We start from the raw sequence: 21,371 nt of genomic DNA, 5'->3' as shown, positions 1-21,371 counted from the left end.
ACAGGTGAGAGAAATAACCATGATAATGCTTAACAATATTTCTAGCTGCTATACCAGGAAGTATTGCACTCAATAGGGATTTTTAATTACTGTGTTTACTGCTATATCATAATTGCCTAGAACAGGACCTAGTATATGGTCAGTGCTGAATGACTCTAAATCTGCTGAGAATAACTGGGCAGGGTAACAGTTATTAGGCTATTTGAAATAAGAGACTTCTTCTACATAAGAACCCTCTGAAGTACAAGATACCATAAAGACAAAGCTATTGGGGCCGGTGCCTGGCGTATTGGGTAAAGTAGCCGCCTGTAGTGCTGGCATCCCATATGGGCACTGGTTTGAGTTCCAGCTGCTCCACTTCTGATCCAGCTCTCTGCTACAGCCTGGGAGAGTAGAAGATGGCCCAAGTCCTTGGGCCCCTGCACCCACCTGGGAGACCCAGAGGAAGCTCCTGGTTCTTGGCTTCGGATCAACTCAGCTCCGGCCATTGTGACCATTTGGGGAGTGTGAACCAGTGGATGGAAGACACCTCTCTCTCTCTCTCTCTCTACTTCTACCTCTGCCTCTCTGTAACTCTGTCTTTCAAATAAATAAATAAATTTTTTTTTTAAAAAAAGATAAAGCTATTGCTTAGAGTTAATTAAACAAGTATTTATGGTATAGACACCATGTGAAGAGCTAGAAGATATAATGATGATCATATGTACATGATTCTTGCTTTTGGAGAACTGAGTTTTGTAGAGGTGACACCTTTAAATGAGAAAACAAAACTCACTGCTTCAAAGAAACAGGTTTATTTAGGCAGCCAAAATGGGTATAATTTGATCTTGTTCAAAGAACCTGCAAGGAACTACTCATGGATCTTAAATGCAAAGTTAGACTAGCTCTAAAACTAGAAATTAGAGAGAGAAGAAAGATGGATGCTTAGGAAGAAGCTTAAAGAGGAAAAAAACATGATTCTGGTAGGCTGATCTCTTCACTGTCCTTCACATGTGCTCTGCTCAGATATGCTTTTTCTTTCACGTAAAATACCACTCTCCACTCCTTCTTGATTTAGCTAAATTTAGGAAATGTTTTCCCTTCACTTCAAATTTATCTAATTCCTTTATTTTACACAGCAGCTGTTATATATCCTTTTAAAATTATCATGCAAAAAAGAGAACAGGATTCCAGAGGCCAACAGGTTCTGTAGGTATCAGCAGTGTGACTTTTAGTAAATCATATAAACAGTAAAACTGATCTGATATCACCCAGTTCACATGGGATTACTATAAAGATTTAATTAAGGTAAATGAAAGGCACAAAGTAAGTGCTGGATAGATGTTTGTGCCCTTATACTATTAAATACTCTGTGAGAATGTTTCTTTATCTTCCAACCAAAGTAATTTAAGAGTAGAAATGTACTTTTTTTTCAATCAACAAATCAGCTTTGTGACAAACAAAGCACTAGAACAGATTCTTTTACATTGTTGATAAACTGACAAATACATATATTTTAGCTTTAAGAAAAATTCCTATGCTAGTCTATTTTACCCTAGGTAAGAGGTTTATTATGTTTAAAACTTACACAGACTCACTCACTCAAAATGTGTTGTTCAGAGAGTGAAATGATATGTTAGCATAAATGCTGACTACTAACATAAAGCTTAAAGTTTGCAGTTCATCGAATGGGTAGGAGATTTCTATCTCTCTTTCTGTCTCTCTGCCTCTCAAATGAATTAAAAATAATACAAAAAGTTTCTAGTTCATAATAAAGGAAAACCCATTAGCTAATAAATATGTAACCAAGACTATACTCAAGAAGTACTCATTAAGGAACCTATCTGTAACCATTACTGTAAAGGATACAAAAGAAATATATGAAATGGATATAAAACATATAAATAAAGGCTACCTTTAATGAGCTTACATGCCTACATTAAATACCTAGGTGACATTTAAACATCAAGTAAATTTATACATAAAACCTAATTACCTATAATTTCAAAATTAGTGTAGGTAAAACTACCTAATTTTTACCTAATTTACCTTAAATGTATTATCTTCAATTTTTAGATAAATTTTAAAAGATAATTGTAAAATAAAATAAATTTTAAAATCAAAATTTAAAAATTGTAAAATGCATATATATAATACATTTATAGATTCATAAAAATATAAAATACATTAATATATGGAATACATATTGTGATAGATAATATAAACGTTCGGTATATATACTTAGGATGAATTAGGTAAATAAATACACACATAAGCATACAGTTATGAGATTAAAAATTATATAACTAATCACTTTAGTATTTTAAAGTACAGAAGAGATTAATGTGATATAGGCTATAAGGATCAGGGAAGGCTTCTTTGAAAGGCAGCTCTTGTCTAGGCCTTAAAGAACAGATCCAGCATGAGGTAAGTATGGACTATTACGGATGTGAGGACCCGGCTGAGGTAGAATGTTTGGTAATTATGGAGAATGACAGATGTTTGCCATCTCCTTATTTTCCAGAACATCTTATTCACAGAACACAATGCTTTACACACAGCATATAATGACTGAAGAAATGAATGAAAAGTTGAAAGCATATTGTATATTATCCTGTAATCTCATATTTAGAAATTTTTCAGCAGACGAATGCCTTCACAAAAATGGCATTTAATAAGGACTGATCTGGCAGAAATAAGCCTCTCAATGAGGGCTACCCAGAAAAACCAGTGCAATGTATCTTTGTTAATTTCCTCTCATTCTTCCTTTCATTTCCTATAAACTCTGCAAATGATTCTGTATATAATTTACTTAACTGTGAAAATATCTTGGAAAGAATAATTACTTTTAATATGGCTGGGACTTTATACTATTAATCACGCTATGAGAAAAATAATCAGATTGGAAGCTTTGTAACAATCTATTTTATGAGATATGAATTCTTAATAGTCCTAGGTAGAATCTGACAGCATAAAAGGTATTGCAAAGTGAACTATCCTTGCTCATGGAATAACTACTTCTTTGTAAGAGTCATCTTAATCTTAGATACCTGAGAGTGCTTCTCCTCGTTGTAATACTTCTTCAATATTGGCCACCATGATCCTCTGCACATCTTGCAATTCAGTGTTGATGGAGCCTAGGTTTCTCCGAGCACGACTGTCAATGTACAGCTTCTTGGTTTTCTGAATGAAGGTATCTAGATTGATGATGAAAGTTACCATTAGCAACTTCTCTCATGTATAGCAAAGTGCTGAAGTAGAGAACTGGATGTTCTGAGTTTATTTCTGGATCTGCCATTGTCTATGGCTAACCAAACTCTTTGGGAAATATCAAAATCTTGACTTTTTTCCCCCTCATCATTAAAGATAGGAAGACAGATAGAGGATGTATTTATATATTTGTTTATCTGTAAAACACATTGACAGACAGAGGGAAAAAGAGACAGAGACAGAGACATCTTCTATCTGCTATTTCAGTCCTCAAAAGCCTTCAACCACTAGGGCTGAGTCAGACCAAAGCCAAGAGTCCAGAACTCCATCTGGGTCTTGCACACAGGGGCAAGGCTCCAAGAAGTGAAGCAGCCAGAACGTGAACCAGGCATTCCAATATGGGATGTGGGCATCCCACATGGTGGCTAAAGCTGTTGCACTGCAACACCTACCTCAAAATCTGGACTTTAACTTCCTCATTTGTACCATGTAAAGATATAACCAGGTGACCATTCAGAAAAAATGTCCTTTGGACACTATGAATTCAAAGTATCTGCCATCAGAATTCTCAGAAAAATTATGACCCATGGGCCTGGCGCTGTGGAGCAGCAGGTAAAAGCCCTGGCCTGAAGTGCCGGCATCCCATATGGGTGCCAGTTCTAGTCTGGCTGCTCCTCTTCCGATCCAGATCTCTGCTGTCGCCTAGTATATGTGCTGCCGAAGCGAGCACTCTGCTGTGGCCTAGGAAAGCAGTAGATGGCCCAAGTCCTTAGGCCCCTGTACCCGCATGTGAGACCCAGAGGAAGCTCCTGGCTCCTGGCTTCGGATCTGCGCAGCTCCGGCCATTGCAGCCATCTGAGGAGTGAACCAGTGGATGGAAGAACTCTCTCTCTCTGTCTCTACCTCTCTCTGTACCTCTGTCTTTCAAATAAATAAAACAAAATCTAAAAAAAGAAAAAATTAACACCCAATACAGTAAGCCTTTCTTGAAAGCAGAAATTTTCAAACTATATTTGGAGAACACTTAGGGCTTCATTATTTAATTCTACACTTTCCCCGAAAGGTTGCTAACACTCTAGTATCATTTGAACTTAATATGGTAAATGAGTTTATAAGCATCCAAAAAGGTGAGAAGCAGAACAATCATTTGGCCTACTGGTTAAGATGCCAGTTGGGCCAGCGCTGTGGCTCACTTGGCTAATCCTCCGCCTGCAGCGCCGGCACACCGGGTTCTAGTCCCGGTCGGGATTCTGGGTATTAGTCCCAGTTGCTCCTCTTCCAGTCCAGCTCTCTGCTGTGGCCCGGGAGTGCAGTGGAGGATGGCCCAAGTGCTTGGGCCCTGCACCTGCATGGGAGACTGGGAGGAAGCACCCGGCTCCTGGCTTCAGATCGGCACAGCACTGGCCGTAGCAGCCATTAGCGGAGTGAACCAACAAAAGGAAGGCCTTTCTCTCTGTCTCTCACTGTCTATAACTCTCTCTCTCTCTCACTAACTCTGCCTGGAAAAAAAAAAATTCCAGTTGGGACACCTGCATTCCATACTGGAATGCTTGGGTTCCGTTCCTGGTTTGTTCCCAGGCACATTAGCAGGGAGCAGGACCAGAAGCAGAACAGCCAGGACTCAAACCAGCGCCCAAACAGGAATCCGGCACTGCAGGTCATGGCTTAACCCACTGCACGGCAGCGCTGGCCTGGTTGGGCACCTTTTATCTGCCTCTTTAGATCTCCTCTCCACTCTTTTCCACTTTGCTTTCTGGGAAACTGACATGAATCGGTTCCTCACCCTCAGCCTTCAGTTAGGTTCAGAGACAGTGCAGGAGTCCCAATAGCACGGAAGGAGGAGAGCAGATAGTGAGCTCCCGGCTCCTCCCTAAGAAGTGACTTTGGGCTGGCAAAGCTAAAAGTTACTGCTTCCCTCGAACTGGCCTTCTCTGTAAATTTTCTCCTCCTCAGTTTCTGAATTTGGTTCTTCCCCTTATAACTTCAGGTCCACGGATGGTACAACCACGGGTGCAGGGTACCTTGTGATTCCCCTACAGCCCACTCTTTTTTTTTTTTTTTTTATTTGACAGATAGAGCTAGACAGTAAGAGAGAGAGACAGAAAGAAAGGTCTTTCTTCCATTGGTTCACTCCCCAAATGGCCACCACGGATGGCGCTACACCGATCCAAAGCCAGGAGCCAGGTGCGGATTAACCAAGTGAGCCATGGTGCTGGCCCCATCCCCTACAGCCCATTCTTATCTCTGTGTATAGTTCCCTTATGGTCACTGGCATATACCACTTACATTCTCCCTCGGGCATTTGTCTAATTTTTTTCTTCGTTTTACTGGACTATATTATTACCTAAAAAATAAAATTTGAAAAACTGAACACAATATATATTAGCACTTGGAAAATTTAGTTATAGAAAACTAGAATACTTTGCTAAATTTTCTCTTTCTGGAAAGCAAATGACCCATATACCTAACAAACCTGAAACGCATCAGGGAGTATAACTAATTTCTTTTTTAACTAATATTTTCCGTAATGTAGTCTGATCCTACTTGTTCTCACTCCCTGTACTTAGTTAAGACATTTTCTGTGATCTATTGCCATCAGTTACTTGACCCAGGTATCACTGGTGATGAGTCTTGTCTTTTTTTTTTCTTGTTAATTTAAAAGGCAGAGAAACCTAGAGAGAACAACAGACATCACCACATATCTTCTGGGTTTTTTTTGAATAGAGGATCTTATTCTACTGCGAAAAGCAAAATATCATTCTTTCTGATTTCTGCATTCTGATCTCCACAAAATGAACCCCAATGTTAATATATAGGGGGGCCGGTGCTGTGGCACAGCAAGTTAATGCCCTCGCCTGCAGTGCTGTTATCCCATATGGGTGCCGGTTCTAGTCCTGGCTGTTCCACTTCCAATCCCACTCTCTGCTATGGCCTGGGAAAGCAGTAGAAGATGGCCCAAGTCCTTGGGCCCCTGCACCTGTGTGGGAGACCCAGAAGAAGCTTCTGGCTCTGGATCAGCGCAGCTCCAGCCATTGTAGCCGATTGGGGAGTGAACCATCGGATGGAAGACCTCTCTCTCTATCTGCCTCTCTTCTCTGTAACTCTTTCAAATTAAAAAAGAAAAAAAAAATCTGGATCCTTAAAAAATATTTATATATATGGGGTGGGGGAAATAACTCAGTACTATATGCCAATTAAGTAGATCTTCAGGCATACACAGTTCCTGTCATACATCACCCTAATGAGAACCAAACCTAACAATCAAAAAGGATAAAAGGTAGTAAGTTCTAGGGGAGAAAGATCAAAAAACCAAAGAAAATTATTGATAAGGAGGCCCGATTCATTCATAAAGACTAAAGAGGTGGAATTAGAGAGGAAGCAGTTGTTAAAATTTTAGTAGTAAACACTGAGAAAAAAATGCATCAACATGGGGCCGGCAGTATGGCACAGTAGGTTAATTCTCCGCCTGCGGTGCCGGCATCCCATATGGGTGCCAGTTCTAGTTCCAGCTGCTCCTCTTCCCATCCAGCTCTCTGCTATGGCCTGGGAAAGCAGTAGAGGATGGCCTAAGTCCTTGGGTCCCTGCAACCGTGTGGGAGACCCGGAAGAAGCTCCTGGTTCCTGGCTTCAGATCAGAGCAGCTCCGGCTGTTGTGGCCATTTGGGGAGTGAACCAGCGGATGGAAGACCTTTCTCTCTGTCTCTCCCTCTCACTGTCTGTAACTCTACCTCTCAAATAAATAAATTTTAAAAAATGCATCAATATTGTGTTAGTGTAACAAATGGCTTCTTCATATTGTTTGCTTCCTTTTGACAAGTCAGGGTCAAAAACTTACCAAATTCAATAAAGGAGTAAGGTCTAGACACAGTGGGCACCTTCTTCCCATGCTGTTCATCAAATTCTGAGTGCAAATCTTCTAGGTAGGCAAAAGCCAACTTCTTAGGAAAGGCAGCCTCACACAAAACCAAATAACACACTCCCTGTTCAATAATGTAGCTGGAGAGACAAAAAGAAACACAAAAATCATTTCTAAACAGTAAGTACTTCTAACAGATTGAAACACAATTCAGAACCATGCGAACTTCTGAAACTATATGGTCCAAACCCTGTGATGCTGGCTAAATCACAAAGTCAGTTTCGAACAACAAATCCCTAGAATTAGAAAGCAAATATCTTTCCATTATTAGAAGTAAATTCCAAAAGAGCATTTAGACATTTTTATCCTAATTATTTATTAGACAAATTTTCAACTCATGTACATCAACACCTAAAAACTTTTTTTTGAAAACTCAGAGTTCTGACTCTATCTACCCTTTGATTCTGCATTGCAAGCTAGTACATCCATATTTAAACTCCTTCCAGTTACAAGGACAAAAAGAACTGCGAATTTCTGTGGAGGTTAATGTCATATTTACTGGGTACAGAAAACAGCAACTGCAGGACCAAAGACGCATACTAATTTCCAAGGTAGATGAAATCTACGGTCAACTGGAAACTAACAACAGAACTGACTCCTCCTGTGACAGTGAGCTCTCTAGCATTCTGCAAGAGGCTACTGGATTGCATATCTGAGATATTCTAGAAAACAGTTAGGCTAGTAAGTGGTTTTCAAACTTCCTTCTAGCCATAGTACTCTTTCAGTTAAAATTATATTCAGAAGACCAATGTGTACAGCAGATAAAATCTTAAAGGCCCAAAGCATTACAAAGACTCCCACCCTTGCCCTTTCTATGTGGTCTCTGAGGCATTCTAGAACTCCAGAGAGGATAATTTAAAGACTATGATGTTATCTGTTGGACATCTTAGTAATACTGCTGTCCTATTGCTTGTGGCCACCTGAATTAACTGGCCTCCTTGCCTTCAATCTTCCATAACATCAGTTTTACTCCCAAAAAGTCAATATGACCATACTACCATGCTTAAAAATGCTAGGGGTTCCCCACTACCTGTAAAATAAAATCATACTCTTGGTATAGCTATTTATAGCTCTTCAAAACAAGCCATGCTGTCTCATATATCCTTATACAACAAATGGCATGCCATCCTCTAATAAGCTAGGTTCTTTACATCTTTGTGAACTTTTACTCAGGTTATTTTTCCCAACTGTAATACTCTTTTATATATCTAGAGAAATTCTGCTCATTTTCTTTTTTTTTTTTCTTTTTTATTTATTTATTTATTTATTTTGACAGGCAGAGTGGATAGTGAGAGAGAGAGAGACAGAGAGAAAGGTCTTCCTTTTTGCCGTTGGTTCACCCTCCAATGGCCGCTGCAGCCGGCGCATCTCGCTGATCCCAAGCCAGGAGCCAGGTGCTTCTCCTGGTCTCCCATGGGGTGCAGGACCCAAGGACTTGGGCCATCCTCCACTGCCTTCCTGGGCCATAGCAGAGAGCTGGCCTGGAAGAGGGGCAACCGGGATAGATTCCGGCGCCCCAACCAGGACTAGAACCCGGTGTGCTGGCGCTGCAAGGCGGAGGATTAGCCTGTTAAGCCACGGCGCCGGCCATTCTGCTCATTTTCATATACTTAATTCTACTATAATTTTTTCTGTGAAACTTCTCTGTATTCTCTCTTCCTATTCTTTTATTCAATCTTAACCCCTACAAAAGGGAATTAATTGCTTCCTTCTCTGTCCTCCTGAAACATTTTATTTATACTGGATTATAGCACCCCTTGCCCTAAGGCATTATAATATATTGGAATTATGTGCTTCTCTCTGCCAATAAGAAGATAAATTCATTAAAAGGTATGGCATTTCAGGCAGGACTTAATACAAGGCCTAGCAAAGAATAAACCTTCAATAATTCTTGAATGGAAATAAAGCATGTGAGACTACAAAGTCCTAAAGGAAGTAGGCAGAAGAAAATCTCTTTTCAATTCCATGAGGACTTTCCTAGATTCTTTGTTTCCCAACTCATGGGTAGAGATATATAGTTGTCCCTTAGTATGTGTGGGGTCTTGGTTCTAGGAGCCTTGTAGGTACCAAAATCTGCAGATGCTTAAGTCCCTTACAGCAAACAGTGTAGTATTAGCATAAACCCTAATGCCCATCTTCTAGTAGACTTTAAAATCATCCGAATATTACCTATAATATATTCACTCACACAATGTAAACGCTATGAAAACAGTTGTTACACTACATTGTTTAGAGAATAATGACAAGTAAAAAAGCCTGTACACACTCAATACAGACACAAGTATTTTTTTCCAAATATTTTCAATCCACAACTGGCTGGATTTGAGGATGTAGGACCTGCTTCTGATCCAGCTCCCTGCAAATGGCCTGGGAAAAGCAGTGGAAGATAGCCCAAGTGTTTAGGTCTCTGCCACCCTTATGGGGTTACTGGATGAAGTTCCTGGCTCCTGGCTGGCCCAGCCCTAGCCATTGTGGCCAATGTTGCCATTAGGGGATTGAACTAGTGGTTGGAAGATCTTTGTCTCTCCCTCTCTGTGTAGCACTGACTTTAAAATAAATAAATAAATCTTTAAAAAAAATGTAATGCCCACCATTTTCTTAATCAATAGGCCAGGGTTCTGTTTTTGTTTTCATATATTTGTGTTTGATAAGTGGAAGTTTCTTGTTTTTTTAAATTAAACACAGTAGGTTCCTCTCTAGCTAAAATAGTAAAGATTATTTAGCTGATCCTTTTGTATTTTCCCGTGATCTTCTTGTACTTTTCTCCTTTTCAGTTCTTCTTATTTTGTCCGTTTCAAACTTGACATATACTAAACACTGAATACAGTTATCTGTAGTTAATTTAAAATTCAGTAAAATTCCTTTGACACCTCTTTCAGCTGTACACATTGTTTACATTATCACTGATTGGGATACTCTTAAATTATCAGTTATTTATTGACTATTCCCTACATATCAGGCAAGATGGTATTATACATGGATCCCTCAATAGTCCTCATGAAATTCCCAAGATTTTTTCCCCTATTTTATGAAGGAAAACTGAAACATGAAGCTATGGGAGTTGCTCAAAGTTCTACTGTTAGTGAACTTTTTTTTTTTTGGACAGGCAGAGTTAGACAGTGTGTGAGAGAGAGAGAGAGAGAGAGAGAGAGAGAGAGAGAAAGGTCTTCCTTTTCCATTGATTCACCCCCCAAATGGCTGCTACGGCCAGCGCGTTGCGCCGATATGAAGCCAGGAGCCAGGTGCTTCTTCCTGGTCTCCCATGTGGGTGCAGGGCCCAAGCACTTGGTCCATCCTCCACTGCCTTCCCGGGCCACAGCAGAGAGCTGGATTGGAAGAGGAGCAACCGGGACAGAATCGGTGCCCCAACCTGTACTAGAACCCAGGTTGCCGGCGCCGCAGGCAGAGGATTAGCCTATTGAGCCATGGCACTGGCCAGCATTTTTTTTTTTTAAAGATTTATTTATTTACTTGAAAGTCAGAGTTATACAGAGAGAGAATGAGAGGCAGAGAGAAAGAGAGAGAGAGAGAGAGAGACAGAGAGGTCTCCCATCCGCTGGTTTACTCGCCAAACGGCTGCAACGGCCAGAGCCGTGCAGATCTGAAGCCAGGAGCCAGGAGCTTCTTCCAGGTCTCCCATGTGGTGGCAGGGGCCCAAGGATTTCGGCCATCTTCTACTGCTTTCCCAGGCCACAGCAGAGAGAGGATCGGAAATAGAGCAGCCGGGACTCGAACCTGCAACCATATGGGATGCCAGCACTGCAGGCGGCAGCTTTACCTGCTATGCCATAGCACTGGCCCCTGTTAGTAAACATTAGAGGAGGAATACTAACCTACATGTTTCTGACTCTAAGGTAGTCATAAAGCAAGAAGTTATTATTACATGAGAGGAACAACACTCATAACTTATGATCAGCCTTCTGAATAAACAAGCTAAGATTTCATTTTGCAGAATTAAAGCCAGAAAAACTGCTTCCATGAAGAGACTGTATTTTTAAAACTTTTAAAACAATTGTTACCATTCTCATCAGGTGTTACCCTACATACTTACATGACCAAAAAGAAATCAGGAATATACTCACTGAAAAGTCATGGCTCCTGCTTCCAAAGTACACCTCGTAGGGGACTGTTCATTCAGCTTTCTGAAGAGCTGCTTAGCCTGACTCTGGTACTGTTGAAGGTCCCGGCCAGACTGCAAGAAGATGACACCTCCATTTAAACATTTTGTACCCACAAAAACACATGTTAATAAGGAGCATCATGACATTATGAGACACTTTGTAAATCAGGTCCTTTGTTTTAATGGAAAAAAAAAAAAAAAGGCATATTTTTAGAAGGAAGTCCTGGGGCCGCTGCTGTGGCGCAACGGGTTAAGGCCCTGGCCTGAAGCGCCGGCATCCCATATGGTCGCTGGTTCGAGTCCTGGCTGCTCCTCTTCTGATCCAGCTCTCTTTCTATGGCCTGGGAAGGCAGTGGAAGATGGCCCAAGTTCTTGGGCCCCTGCACCCGCATGGGAGACTTGGAGGAAGCTCCTGGCTCCTGGCTCCAGATCGGCGCAGCTCTGGCCGTCGCAGCCATCTGGGGAGTGAACCATCGGATGGATGGCCTCTCTCTCTCTCTGCCTCTCCTCTCTCTCATCGGATGGAAGACCTCTCTCTCTCTCTCTCTGCCTTTCCTCTCTCCGTGTAACTCTGACTTTCAAATTAATAAATACATCTTTAAAAAAAAAAGAAGGAAGTCCTAACTCCTAGTTCTTTCTTTTTTTTTTTTTTAAAGATTTATTCATTTACTTGAAAGTCACAGTTAACACAGAGAGAGAAGGAGAAGCAGAGGGACAGAGGGAGAGGGAGAGAGGAAGAGAGGGAGAGAAGTCTTCCATCTGTTGGTTCACTCTGCAGTTGGCTGCAATGGCAGGAGCTATGCTGATCTGAAGCAAGGAGCCAGGAGCCTTCTCCAGGTCTCCCACGCAGGTGCAGGGGCCCAAGGACTTGGGCCATCTTGTACTGCTTTCCTAGGATATAGCAGAGAGCCAGACTGGAAGCAGAACAGCTGGGACTAGAACCAGCGCCCATATGGGATGCCAGCACTACAGGCACCAGCCCCCTAACTCCTAGTTCTTAAAGATGACATTACTTACTAACTAGGAAGCAAAAGTGTATACTTAGCTACATTTAAGGAAGTCTCTTTCAATCCAGTGTTCTGTGCATTATTAGGTCAGTATCCTCCTCCTAACCCACTTCACTTGCACAATTGTTGGCAAAGATTTGCACAGTATGTGCTGTACTCAGGAAAAAAACCCTGTCAATAATAAATTGATGGATCTCATTTTTAGACCGGGATATCAAGCAGAATATTCCACAAAGTATTACATTACTGAGCATTTAGGCAAAACTAAATGTATATATCTATGATTGCAAGTTACATGAACACTATGACTGCAACCAGGTAAAAAGGAGTAAGAACAAAGATGGGAAAGGCAAATATCCTTTTCTGTATAAATTTATTTGGTTCCCAAGTTTGGACAGCAAAATTATGACTACTGGAGGATATGTACAAACAAAAGTGAAATAATAACATTATAGATATTTTCCTGAATAATTTCTAAATACTTTTAACAATTAAAAAATATAGAAAAGGAAAAAAAGTCTCTGGAAGAAACAGTGGTATCTCACTAGCTGACCAGATACAAAGGAGAAAAGAGGTGCACAAAGATGGGAAGGAAACACTTACATCCGCTGTTTCTTCACCCACTTACTGGGAAGGAGAGACTTTCTGCCCGCTGTACTCTGAATGTTTCTGTCCCACTCCCCCATTCCCATACTGAAATCTTTTACATTATATAATGGAATATTATGAAACAATTAAAAATGTGTAGGGGTTTGGCCTATTGGTTAAGATACTGGTTAAGACACTTGCATCCCATATCACAGTGCCTGGATAGAGTCCTGGCTCTACTCTTAATTTCAATTTCCTGCTAATGAGTACCATGGGAAGCAACGTGGGAAGGTTATGGTTTAAACAGTTAGTTCCCTGCCACTCATGTGGGAGATCTGGATTGAGCTCCGCATTGTCTTTATTACTGTAATCAGAGTGTTCTCCAGGTTTTCAACATCATTCTTACTTTTTTAATTTCATAGTAAGCTTACGAATGAGTATTTATGGAGTATAGCGTGACACTTCAATACAGGTATACAATGTTTAATGATCAGACCAAAGCAACTAGCCTACCACCTCAGACATTTATCACTTATTTGTGTCAAAATATTCAAAATCCTCTCTATGAGCTATTCTGAAATACTCAATTAGGAGCTGTCAACGAGAGATATCCTACTCTGCCGCAGAACATATTAGAAGCTATTTCTTCCACCCAATAGCATCTTTTTTATTTTTATTTTTTAAGATTTATTTACTTATTTGAAAGGCAGAACTACAGAGAGGCAGAGAGAGAGGTCTTCCATCCACTGGTTCACTCCCTAGATGGTCGCAATGGCCATAACTGCACTGATCTGAAGCCAGGAACTTCTTCCAGGTCTCCCACGTGGGTGCAGGGGCTCAAGGACTTGGGCCATTTTCTACTGCTTTCCCAGGCTGAAGCCTGCTGGCTCAGGTAGCATTATTATTACTGAGAACATACGCTGACACAATCTTTTTGGTTAAATAATCATTTGCATATATTATATAATGGAATATTATGAAACAATTAAAAATGTGTAGGGGTTTGGCCTATTGGTTAAGATACTGGTTAAGACACTTGCATCCCATATCACAGTGCCTGGATAGAGTCCTGGCTCTACTCTTAATTTCAATTTCCTGCTAATGAGTACCATGGGAAGCAACGTGGGAAGGTTATGGTTTAAACAGTTAGTTCCCTGCCACTCATGTGGGAGATCTGGATTGAGCTCCGCATTTCAAGTTTTGGCCCTGGACTCACCCCGGATGTTGTGGAAAGTTCAGGAATGAATCAGCAGCTCTATTCGCTCTCAAACTTTTTCATGTATAATATTTAATGATAAGGCCGGCGCCGCGGCTCACTAGGCTAATCCTCCGTCTTGCGGCGCTGGCACACCGGGTTCTAGTCCCGGTCAGGGCACCGGATTCTGTCCCGGTTGCCCCTCTTCCAGGCCAGCTCTCTGCTGTGGCCAGGGAGTGCAGTGGAGGATGGCCCAAGCCCTTGGGCCCTGCACCCCGTGGGAGACCAGGATAAGCACCTGGCTCCTGCCATCGGATCAGTGCGGTGCGCCGGCCGCAGCGCACAAACCACGGCGGCCATTGGAGGGTGAACCAACGGCAAGGGAAGACCTTTCTCTCTGTCTCTCTCTCTCTCACTGTCTACTCTGCCTGTCAAAAAAAAAAAAATATTTAATGATATGAAAAAAATACTCATTATATACTGCTAGGTGAAAAAGGTATACAGTCTTACAATATTTTCATTTAATTTTATATAAGCATAAACACTAAGTTTTTTGAGTAGAGATTACAGATAATGGTTACCACTAACATTTTCATCCATTTGCTTGTATTTATTGAACTTTCTATGATAAGCCTGGATTACCTTTGTAACAGTAAACATTATTCATTCATTCATTCTCTTTTTTTGCATATTTGCACCCTGAATATTATGTGCCATTTTGGTGAATTTTAAGAAAATTTCTGTGAACTTTAAGAAAATCAAGATGAAATGAGAAAAAGTTCTTCAGAAATGGGCAAATTAAATTACTAAGTAGTCACTTTCTGCCAGGTAATATTCTAAACATTTCATGTAATTTAACTTGTTTAATCTTCACAATTATTCTGTCGGGTGATTAAAATCATACCAATTTTATATTTGAGTTGCCAAACTTGTCCAAGGACCCCAGACTCATAAAGAGAGAGGCCAGGATTTGAACCTAGGCTGTCTGGCTCTGCAGCCCATTCCTACCACTTCTACAAGGGTATTTCAAAAAGCTCATGGAAGAACTGAATTAAAAAATAAGCTTAGGGGCTGGCGCTATGGTGCAGTAGGTTAATCCTTGCCTGTGGCACTGGCATCCCATATGGGCACCAGTTTGAGTCCCGGCTGCTCCTCTTCCCGTCCAGCTCTCTGCCATGGCCTGGGAAAGCAGTAGAGGATGGCCCAGGCCCTTGGGCCCCTGCACCCATGTGGGAGACCTGGAAGAGGCTCCTGGCTTCGGATTGGTGCAGCTCCGGCCGTTGCAGCCATCTGGGGAATGAACCAGTGGACGGAAGACCTTTCTCTCTGTCTCTCCCTCTCGCTGTCTGTAACTCTACCTCTCAATAAATAAATAAATAAAAATAAGCTTATTTTGGTGCAAAAATTTTGAAAACCATATTTTGTTTTCATAATATTCAGTTTCCAAGAACTTTTTGCAGAACCCTCTATGCATGGATTTCAAATTTTTTGTACCAAAATAAACCTATCTTTTCATTTCATTTTTCCACTAATTTTTTTAAGCACCTTGTATAATTAAAATGGTTTCAACAGTAGAGCCACATTCCAGCTTATGTCTTACTATTTAACATTAAATCTGATTCATAGGAAGAGTTGAAAAAACCATGAGGTAGCTCTCATCTAGACCTCATAAAACAGTGTAATCACTGCTCTAATCACTGACCTTTTAAAAGCAAAATCACAAAGGACCCATTGTGAGCCAGTCTACCAAAAAAAATTTCGATGTCCTGATTTAGTGTTCTATCTAGGGCATGCTAATGAACTTTGTATAAGTATAGTAAGATATATCTGTTAGTAAACCAATAATGAAGTAGATGAGAATAAATGGACAAATTGTGAAACAGATTTGAGGATATACAATACCATATTTAGGATGTGGCTCTAAATATTACAAAAGGAACAAAGTAGTAATTTTCCATACTACCATGATATTTTTTATTGCTGTCACCTGTGACTGCTGAACAACTAGTTGTATCAAAAAGCATGTTTCATGTACTTTTCTCTGAAGGGAGGAGAGAACTTCCATTTTGCTTATGGCCTTGTCTAAATACTGACAGAGTTTGTGGATTCAAAAGGCTTCCATAGCCTAGGCAGCTCATATTAAGAACCTCGGGTGGTCACTGACGTCATACTTAAGAGTGTTAACTGTTAAATTAACAACAGGATTCACTGTACTAATTCCCCATGCGGGACCTCTGTCCTCAATGAGTTGTATTTTGAAAGTTAACTGTAAAACTAATTTTCAACCAGTTTTTTGTTTGTTTGTTTGGCGTGTGTGTTTATGTGTGCAAACTGTTGACATAGCGTTGATCTTCTATGTACAAAGTTAATTGAAAATGAATTTTAATGGAGAATGAGACTGGGAAGGGGAGAGGGAGAGGAAAGAGGAGGAGTGGAAGTGTGGGTGGGAGGGTGGGTATGGTGGGAAAAATAATATATTCCTAAAGTTGTACTTACAAAATCTGTATTTCTTAAAAAAAATAAAATTATTAATTTAAAGAAAAAAAAAAAAAAGAAGCAGAGCTGCCAGGACTTGAACTGGTACTCTGGTAAGCGATGCCAGTATAGCTTTTGGCAGCTTAACCTGCTGCACCACGATGCTGGCCTCAATTTTAATACATTTAATTGCTTACTAGCTATATGTATATCATTAAAAAGTAGTTAATCCATTTTGAGCCAAATTCCTCAGGTTGTTCTTATTTTGAGATTAGGGAAGTCTTTATTCCCCTCAGTTCAGCAGGTATTCATTGATCATTCAAATGTCCCATTATTCCAGATTATTAAAATAGGCAACCATTTTGGTTTTATATGGCAACAGAAATAACTGCAAGAAAAAAATCTCTGATTTCACTCAATTGAAAAAGCACTTCAGATACTTTTCATTGACTTCTCTGTACTTTTCTATCTAAAACAATACTTGGAAAAGGATGCTGGAAATAGATGCATGAAAAAAGGCTAACATATCTTCAGTTCCATACATTAACCAATGGCCATGCTTTCAGCTAATATCTGCCAGCCTTACTGGAACCTTGATAGCAATGACAAATAGTCAGTGGTACGCCTCAGATTCACTGTGTCAGCTATGTAGACTCCATGATGATGATGGAAAATGAAAGAGGCAGCGGTGATAACAAACCGGAGGCAGCCAGTCTACAGGAGCCTCCAACAGATGTGACATCCCTCTATAAAGCAGAAAATGTGCTGGTTTCAACTGACATCTACTTCAGAAGATGGCAAGTTTTAGCAATTTCTTACATAGGAATTTTTTAAACTTTTATTTACTTGAAAGGAACAGAGAGTGGCGGGGAGGGAGAGATCTTCCATCCACTGGTTTACTCTCCAATAGCTATCTCTGGCTTAGACCCAAGCCAGGTGATCAGAACTCAGTCTGGATCTCCCACATGAGTGGCAGGGACCAAAATACTTGAGCCATCACCTTGCTTCCTCCCAGAGTGTACATTAGCAGGAAGCTAGAATCGAAAGTAAAGCCAGGACTAAAAGCCAGGCACTCCAGTATGGGACTGGGGTGTCCCTGGCTACATGTTAACTGCTGCACCAAATGCCTATCCCTCACATGGAATCTTAAGTAAAAACTGTCTTCATTTGATATCAAAAAAAAGGAAGAAGAAAAGCATCATTCAGCTTTGTAAGAATGTTTAGCTAAGCTCTTATCATTTTTAAATCACTGTGGAACTCAGCTGGTTGAAGGCCAATAAGACCAAGAACCATTTTCCTCTAAAGGCAATTACAGTAAATTGACTAATCAGCATAAATGTGGCACAGAGCGAACACTGTATACAATATTCAGACTATATTTCAGGGATTTTATTATTATAGCATCTGACTATTCATTTCCAGTACCAAGGCACCCTGTACAGGGACTAGTAAATAGCTGAAAAATGGTATCTGTTATTAGGAAAATAACTCAATAATTAAGGCACTTTGTCTCTCCCTCCTACTGTCATTCTGCCTTTCAAGTAGACTAAATAACATTAAAAAAAGAAAAAAAAAAAGAGCAGTGATTCTCAACATGTAAGTGATTCTGCCCCCAGGAGACGTTTGGCAATGTTTGGAAAATATGTTTGGCTGCCACACAACAAAGGCAGAGAAGGTGGTGGTGCTTCCTGCATCCAGCAGGTAGAAGCCAGGGATACTGCAGTCACCCTACACTGCACAATATGGTCCCTCACAACGAAGGATTATCAGTCCTAAATGTTAATAGTGCTGCAGTGTTAAAAGCAATGAGAAATTTATTATGCTATATATTTTTCTAGCCTATCCTAAGTCTCAGAGCTTCTTTAATATAAAAGGGAATAATGGTACCCATATTAATATGGCTGGCCCGAAGATCGAATGAGATACTGCATTTAACAGACTTAACACAGTGCTTGCTATGTGGTAGGCATTCTATAAATGTTTTGTGCACTATTATAACAGTAAAATTAAATCTAGGAGTCATACTTTTGCAGATATTCAAAGGTTAAAAATATTTTATTTTTCAAAGTCCAAATTACTAAGGGAAAACACTTTGAAATTATAATCACAGAAAATTTTTGGTTAAATTGCTTCCCTTATCAATTCAAATAATCCATTTTGGTAGGCTGATTCCAAACCAATACCAAACTCAGAATGAAGAAAAACAAAAACAACTAATTTTTCAATAAAGCACCAACACAGAATGGGCTCGCTAACAAGTAAACTTTAAAATCCACTTCATATTCTTTGCTCACTTTGGAATTCAATAAAGTAGTCGGAAAACTAGCAGATTCTGTCCCTCTTTAACCCATTGTCATCCCTTGTGGGAAAATTATTTTGCAACCAAACTACATATCTATCCTTCAAGGAAATCTCCCCACACTATCTCCCTTGTTATCATGTTCCCAGGCTCAACGAAGCAGTTACACTCCTTTTGCAGACTGGTCTAAGAAAATTCTTAACAAATTTGAAAAAAGAGAAACATTTCACAAACATTGGGGTATATTTTTCAGGTTTTTCAGTGATCAAGACTTTGTGTTCTGTACGAACAGAATTTACTATACTTACCATAACCTGTAACTTTACCTTCTGTATTACTGCTCCCCTAAAAGTTAAGCATAGTTCCAAATCAAACCTAAAAAGGAATATAACCAAATAGAAGAGTTCCAGTTTCTTACTATTTGATCCTGCTGTCAGTTAGCTTACATGTCACTTTTTTCTGGCAAGTCTACCAAAGCCAACTTGGATACCTTTCCATGCTCAAATACAAAATCCTCCTTCTCTTCCACAACACTTATATTACAATTGTTTTTGTTACTTAACTGACTTTTCCACTAGAATGTAAGTTCTATGAAAGCGGAGGCTGTGCTCTCTACTGCTCTACATGAATACCATCCCTGCACTTCCAATGTGCTCAGTAAGTTTGTTTTGCATAAACATATGAATGAAAAGTCCAGAGTAGGAATGTAAAAAAAATTTTTTTGTAGAACTCATCTTTTTTAAGCCTCAAGGTTTTAAAGAACTACATAGGCTGTTTGAGAAAGTAACACAAAATTGATCACTTTTTAAAAGTTACATAAATTCCACTCTCAGCCTCCCTTCCTCAGGGACCTCTCAAATTTTCTCCAGAAACTCCCTTTGATTTTCAAGGTGGCTGAGGTTGTTATTTTTTAATCAATCCAATACATTTTTTAACAACTTCTAGCACAAGGCTGCAGCTGTAAAAGCTCTGGAGAACACAAAGATGATTAAGATCTGTCGTTTGCCTGCTAGGACATTCATTTTATCGAAAGACAAAGGAAAAAAATAAGGTAGAAGCATTACACGAATTTGGTCAGCTGACTGAGGAGATGGGCATAACTTTGGGGAAAAAACGTACTGTACTGAACTTTAACATGTGCTTGTAAGTGGCAGCATTACTTCACCCTCTCTCAAAAGATGTCAGTAAGTTAGGTCAAGGATCAGGTGCTACAGAAAAAAAAAAAGAGCTGAAGAACTCAGCAAAGGATTTTCCTCAGAATTTATTGGTCAGCAGTCTTCTTAGGAGGAAACTGTAAGCCCTAAATTTTAACAAAGTCCCAAGAGTCAAAACCCTGGGTGACTGAAAACCAGCCAAACCTATTCCTTCTCCAGGCGTTCTTCTAAAGAAAACACAATAACACAAAAATCGCCCTCCGCCTTCAGAGACTTCCGCCCACAGGCAGTCTCCCCCCTGCCAAAAGATAAAGGAGCACTCAGGAGGCGTTGGGGGTGCCTGGGGGGCTCCCACGGCTCGGCGGCGTCCTAGGAGGGGTTCGGGTGCTCAGGGCAAAGCGCGCTGGCGTGGGGTCCCGGGATCTAACAGCAGCAGCTCACCTGTTCGTCCTCCTGCATGGAGGCAGCCAGCGGGAGCCCGTCCGCCACTCGGGCGATCATCGTTAGCAACACCATCTTCACAGGCTACTGGGACCCAAGATTGGCCCGGGCAGCCGTAAGCGTCGTCTTCCCTGCCTCCGCCGCCTCAACAGTTACACCTCCTCCTCAGTTGCCTAAAACCCTGCTGCTTGCGTCTCCGCTTCCCGCTGAGGTGGCCGGAAACAGCTCAAGAAATTTCCACTACCGGTCCCCTGAAATGACTTCCTACCGAGAACTACGACTACTGGAACACTAGTTCCGGAGCCTTTCTTTCCACCCAGAGAAACTTCCGAGGTCTTGCCCACATTTATGGATTTCGAGCTTGGAATAAGTCTTACCATTTTTGTGTGTGTGTGTGTGTGGGGGGGGGTGATGATGGTGGTGGTGGTGGCATCCAAATTGAAAAAAAATTTTCTAGTTCGTGACAGTTTAAATTTTGAGGGAGGACAGAAAAGGATGGTGGGAGTTAATGGGTACTCAGATCAATGGCCTGTGAAAAAACTGAAAATCAGTCTGTATATTTTCATATGTAGTTTTTCTATTTTACAGGAAATTTTATATTATAAACAAACTTTCTATATTTGTATATTTCCAGACATAAGTTTTTTCTCTCTCTCTCTCGGCTGCTTATTTATACGATATTCCTGGATCTTTACACAGTTTCTGGTAAGAGATCAATAAATATTTACTGCATATCAGTTGGGATCTCTATTACATCTATCATGAAAAGTAACTGGGTTGGCCGGCGCCACAGCTCAATAGGCTAATCCTCTGCCTGCGGCACCGGCACACCGGGTTCTAGTCCCAGTCGGGGCACCGGATTCTGTCCCGGTTGCCCCTCTTCCAGGCCAGCTCTCTGCTGTGTCCCGGGAGTGCAGTGGAGGATGGCCCAAGTGCTTGGGCCCTGCACCCGCATGGGAGACCAGGAGAAGCACCTGGCTCCTGCCT

The 21,371-nt window shown here is 40.7% G+C and overlaps 1 protein-coding gene across 1 annotated transcript in view; it reads right to left on the bottom strand.

Moving 5' to 3' along the window:
• SEC22B (SEC22 homolog B, vesicle trafficking protein) overlaps positions 1-20,612 on the bottom strand; it is a 38,430-nt gene extending 17,818 nt beyond the window's left edge. The window contains exons 1-4 of the mRNA XM_062192094.1: positions 20,385-20,612; positions 11,188-11,297; positions 7,025-7,185; positions 3,030-3,176 (exon numbers count right to left, since the gene is read on the bottom strand). Coding sequence (XP_062048078.1) covers positions 3,030-3,176; positions 7,025-7,185; positions 11,188-11,297; positions 20,385-20,459 — 493 coding nt within the window. The 5' untranslated portion in view covers positions 20,460-20,612. The remainder of the gene's footprint in view (positions 1-3,029; positions 3,177-7,024; positions 7,186-11,187; positions 11,298-20,384) is intronic.
• Between the last annotated feature and the right edge of the window lie 759 nt (positions 20,613-21,371).

This window comes from Lepus europaeus, chromosome 5, assembly GCF_033115175.1.
Source record: "Lepus europaeus isolate LE1 chromosome 5, mLepTim1.pri, whole genome shotgun sequence".
Classification (NCBI taxonomy): Eukaryota; Metazoa; Chordata; class Mammalia; order Lagomorpha; family Leporidae; genus Lepus; species Lepus europaeus.
Note: the sequence above shows the minus strand (reverse complement) of the source record. Positions and strands in the feature narration are given on the sequence as shown.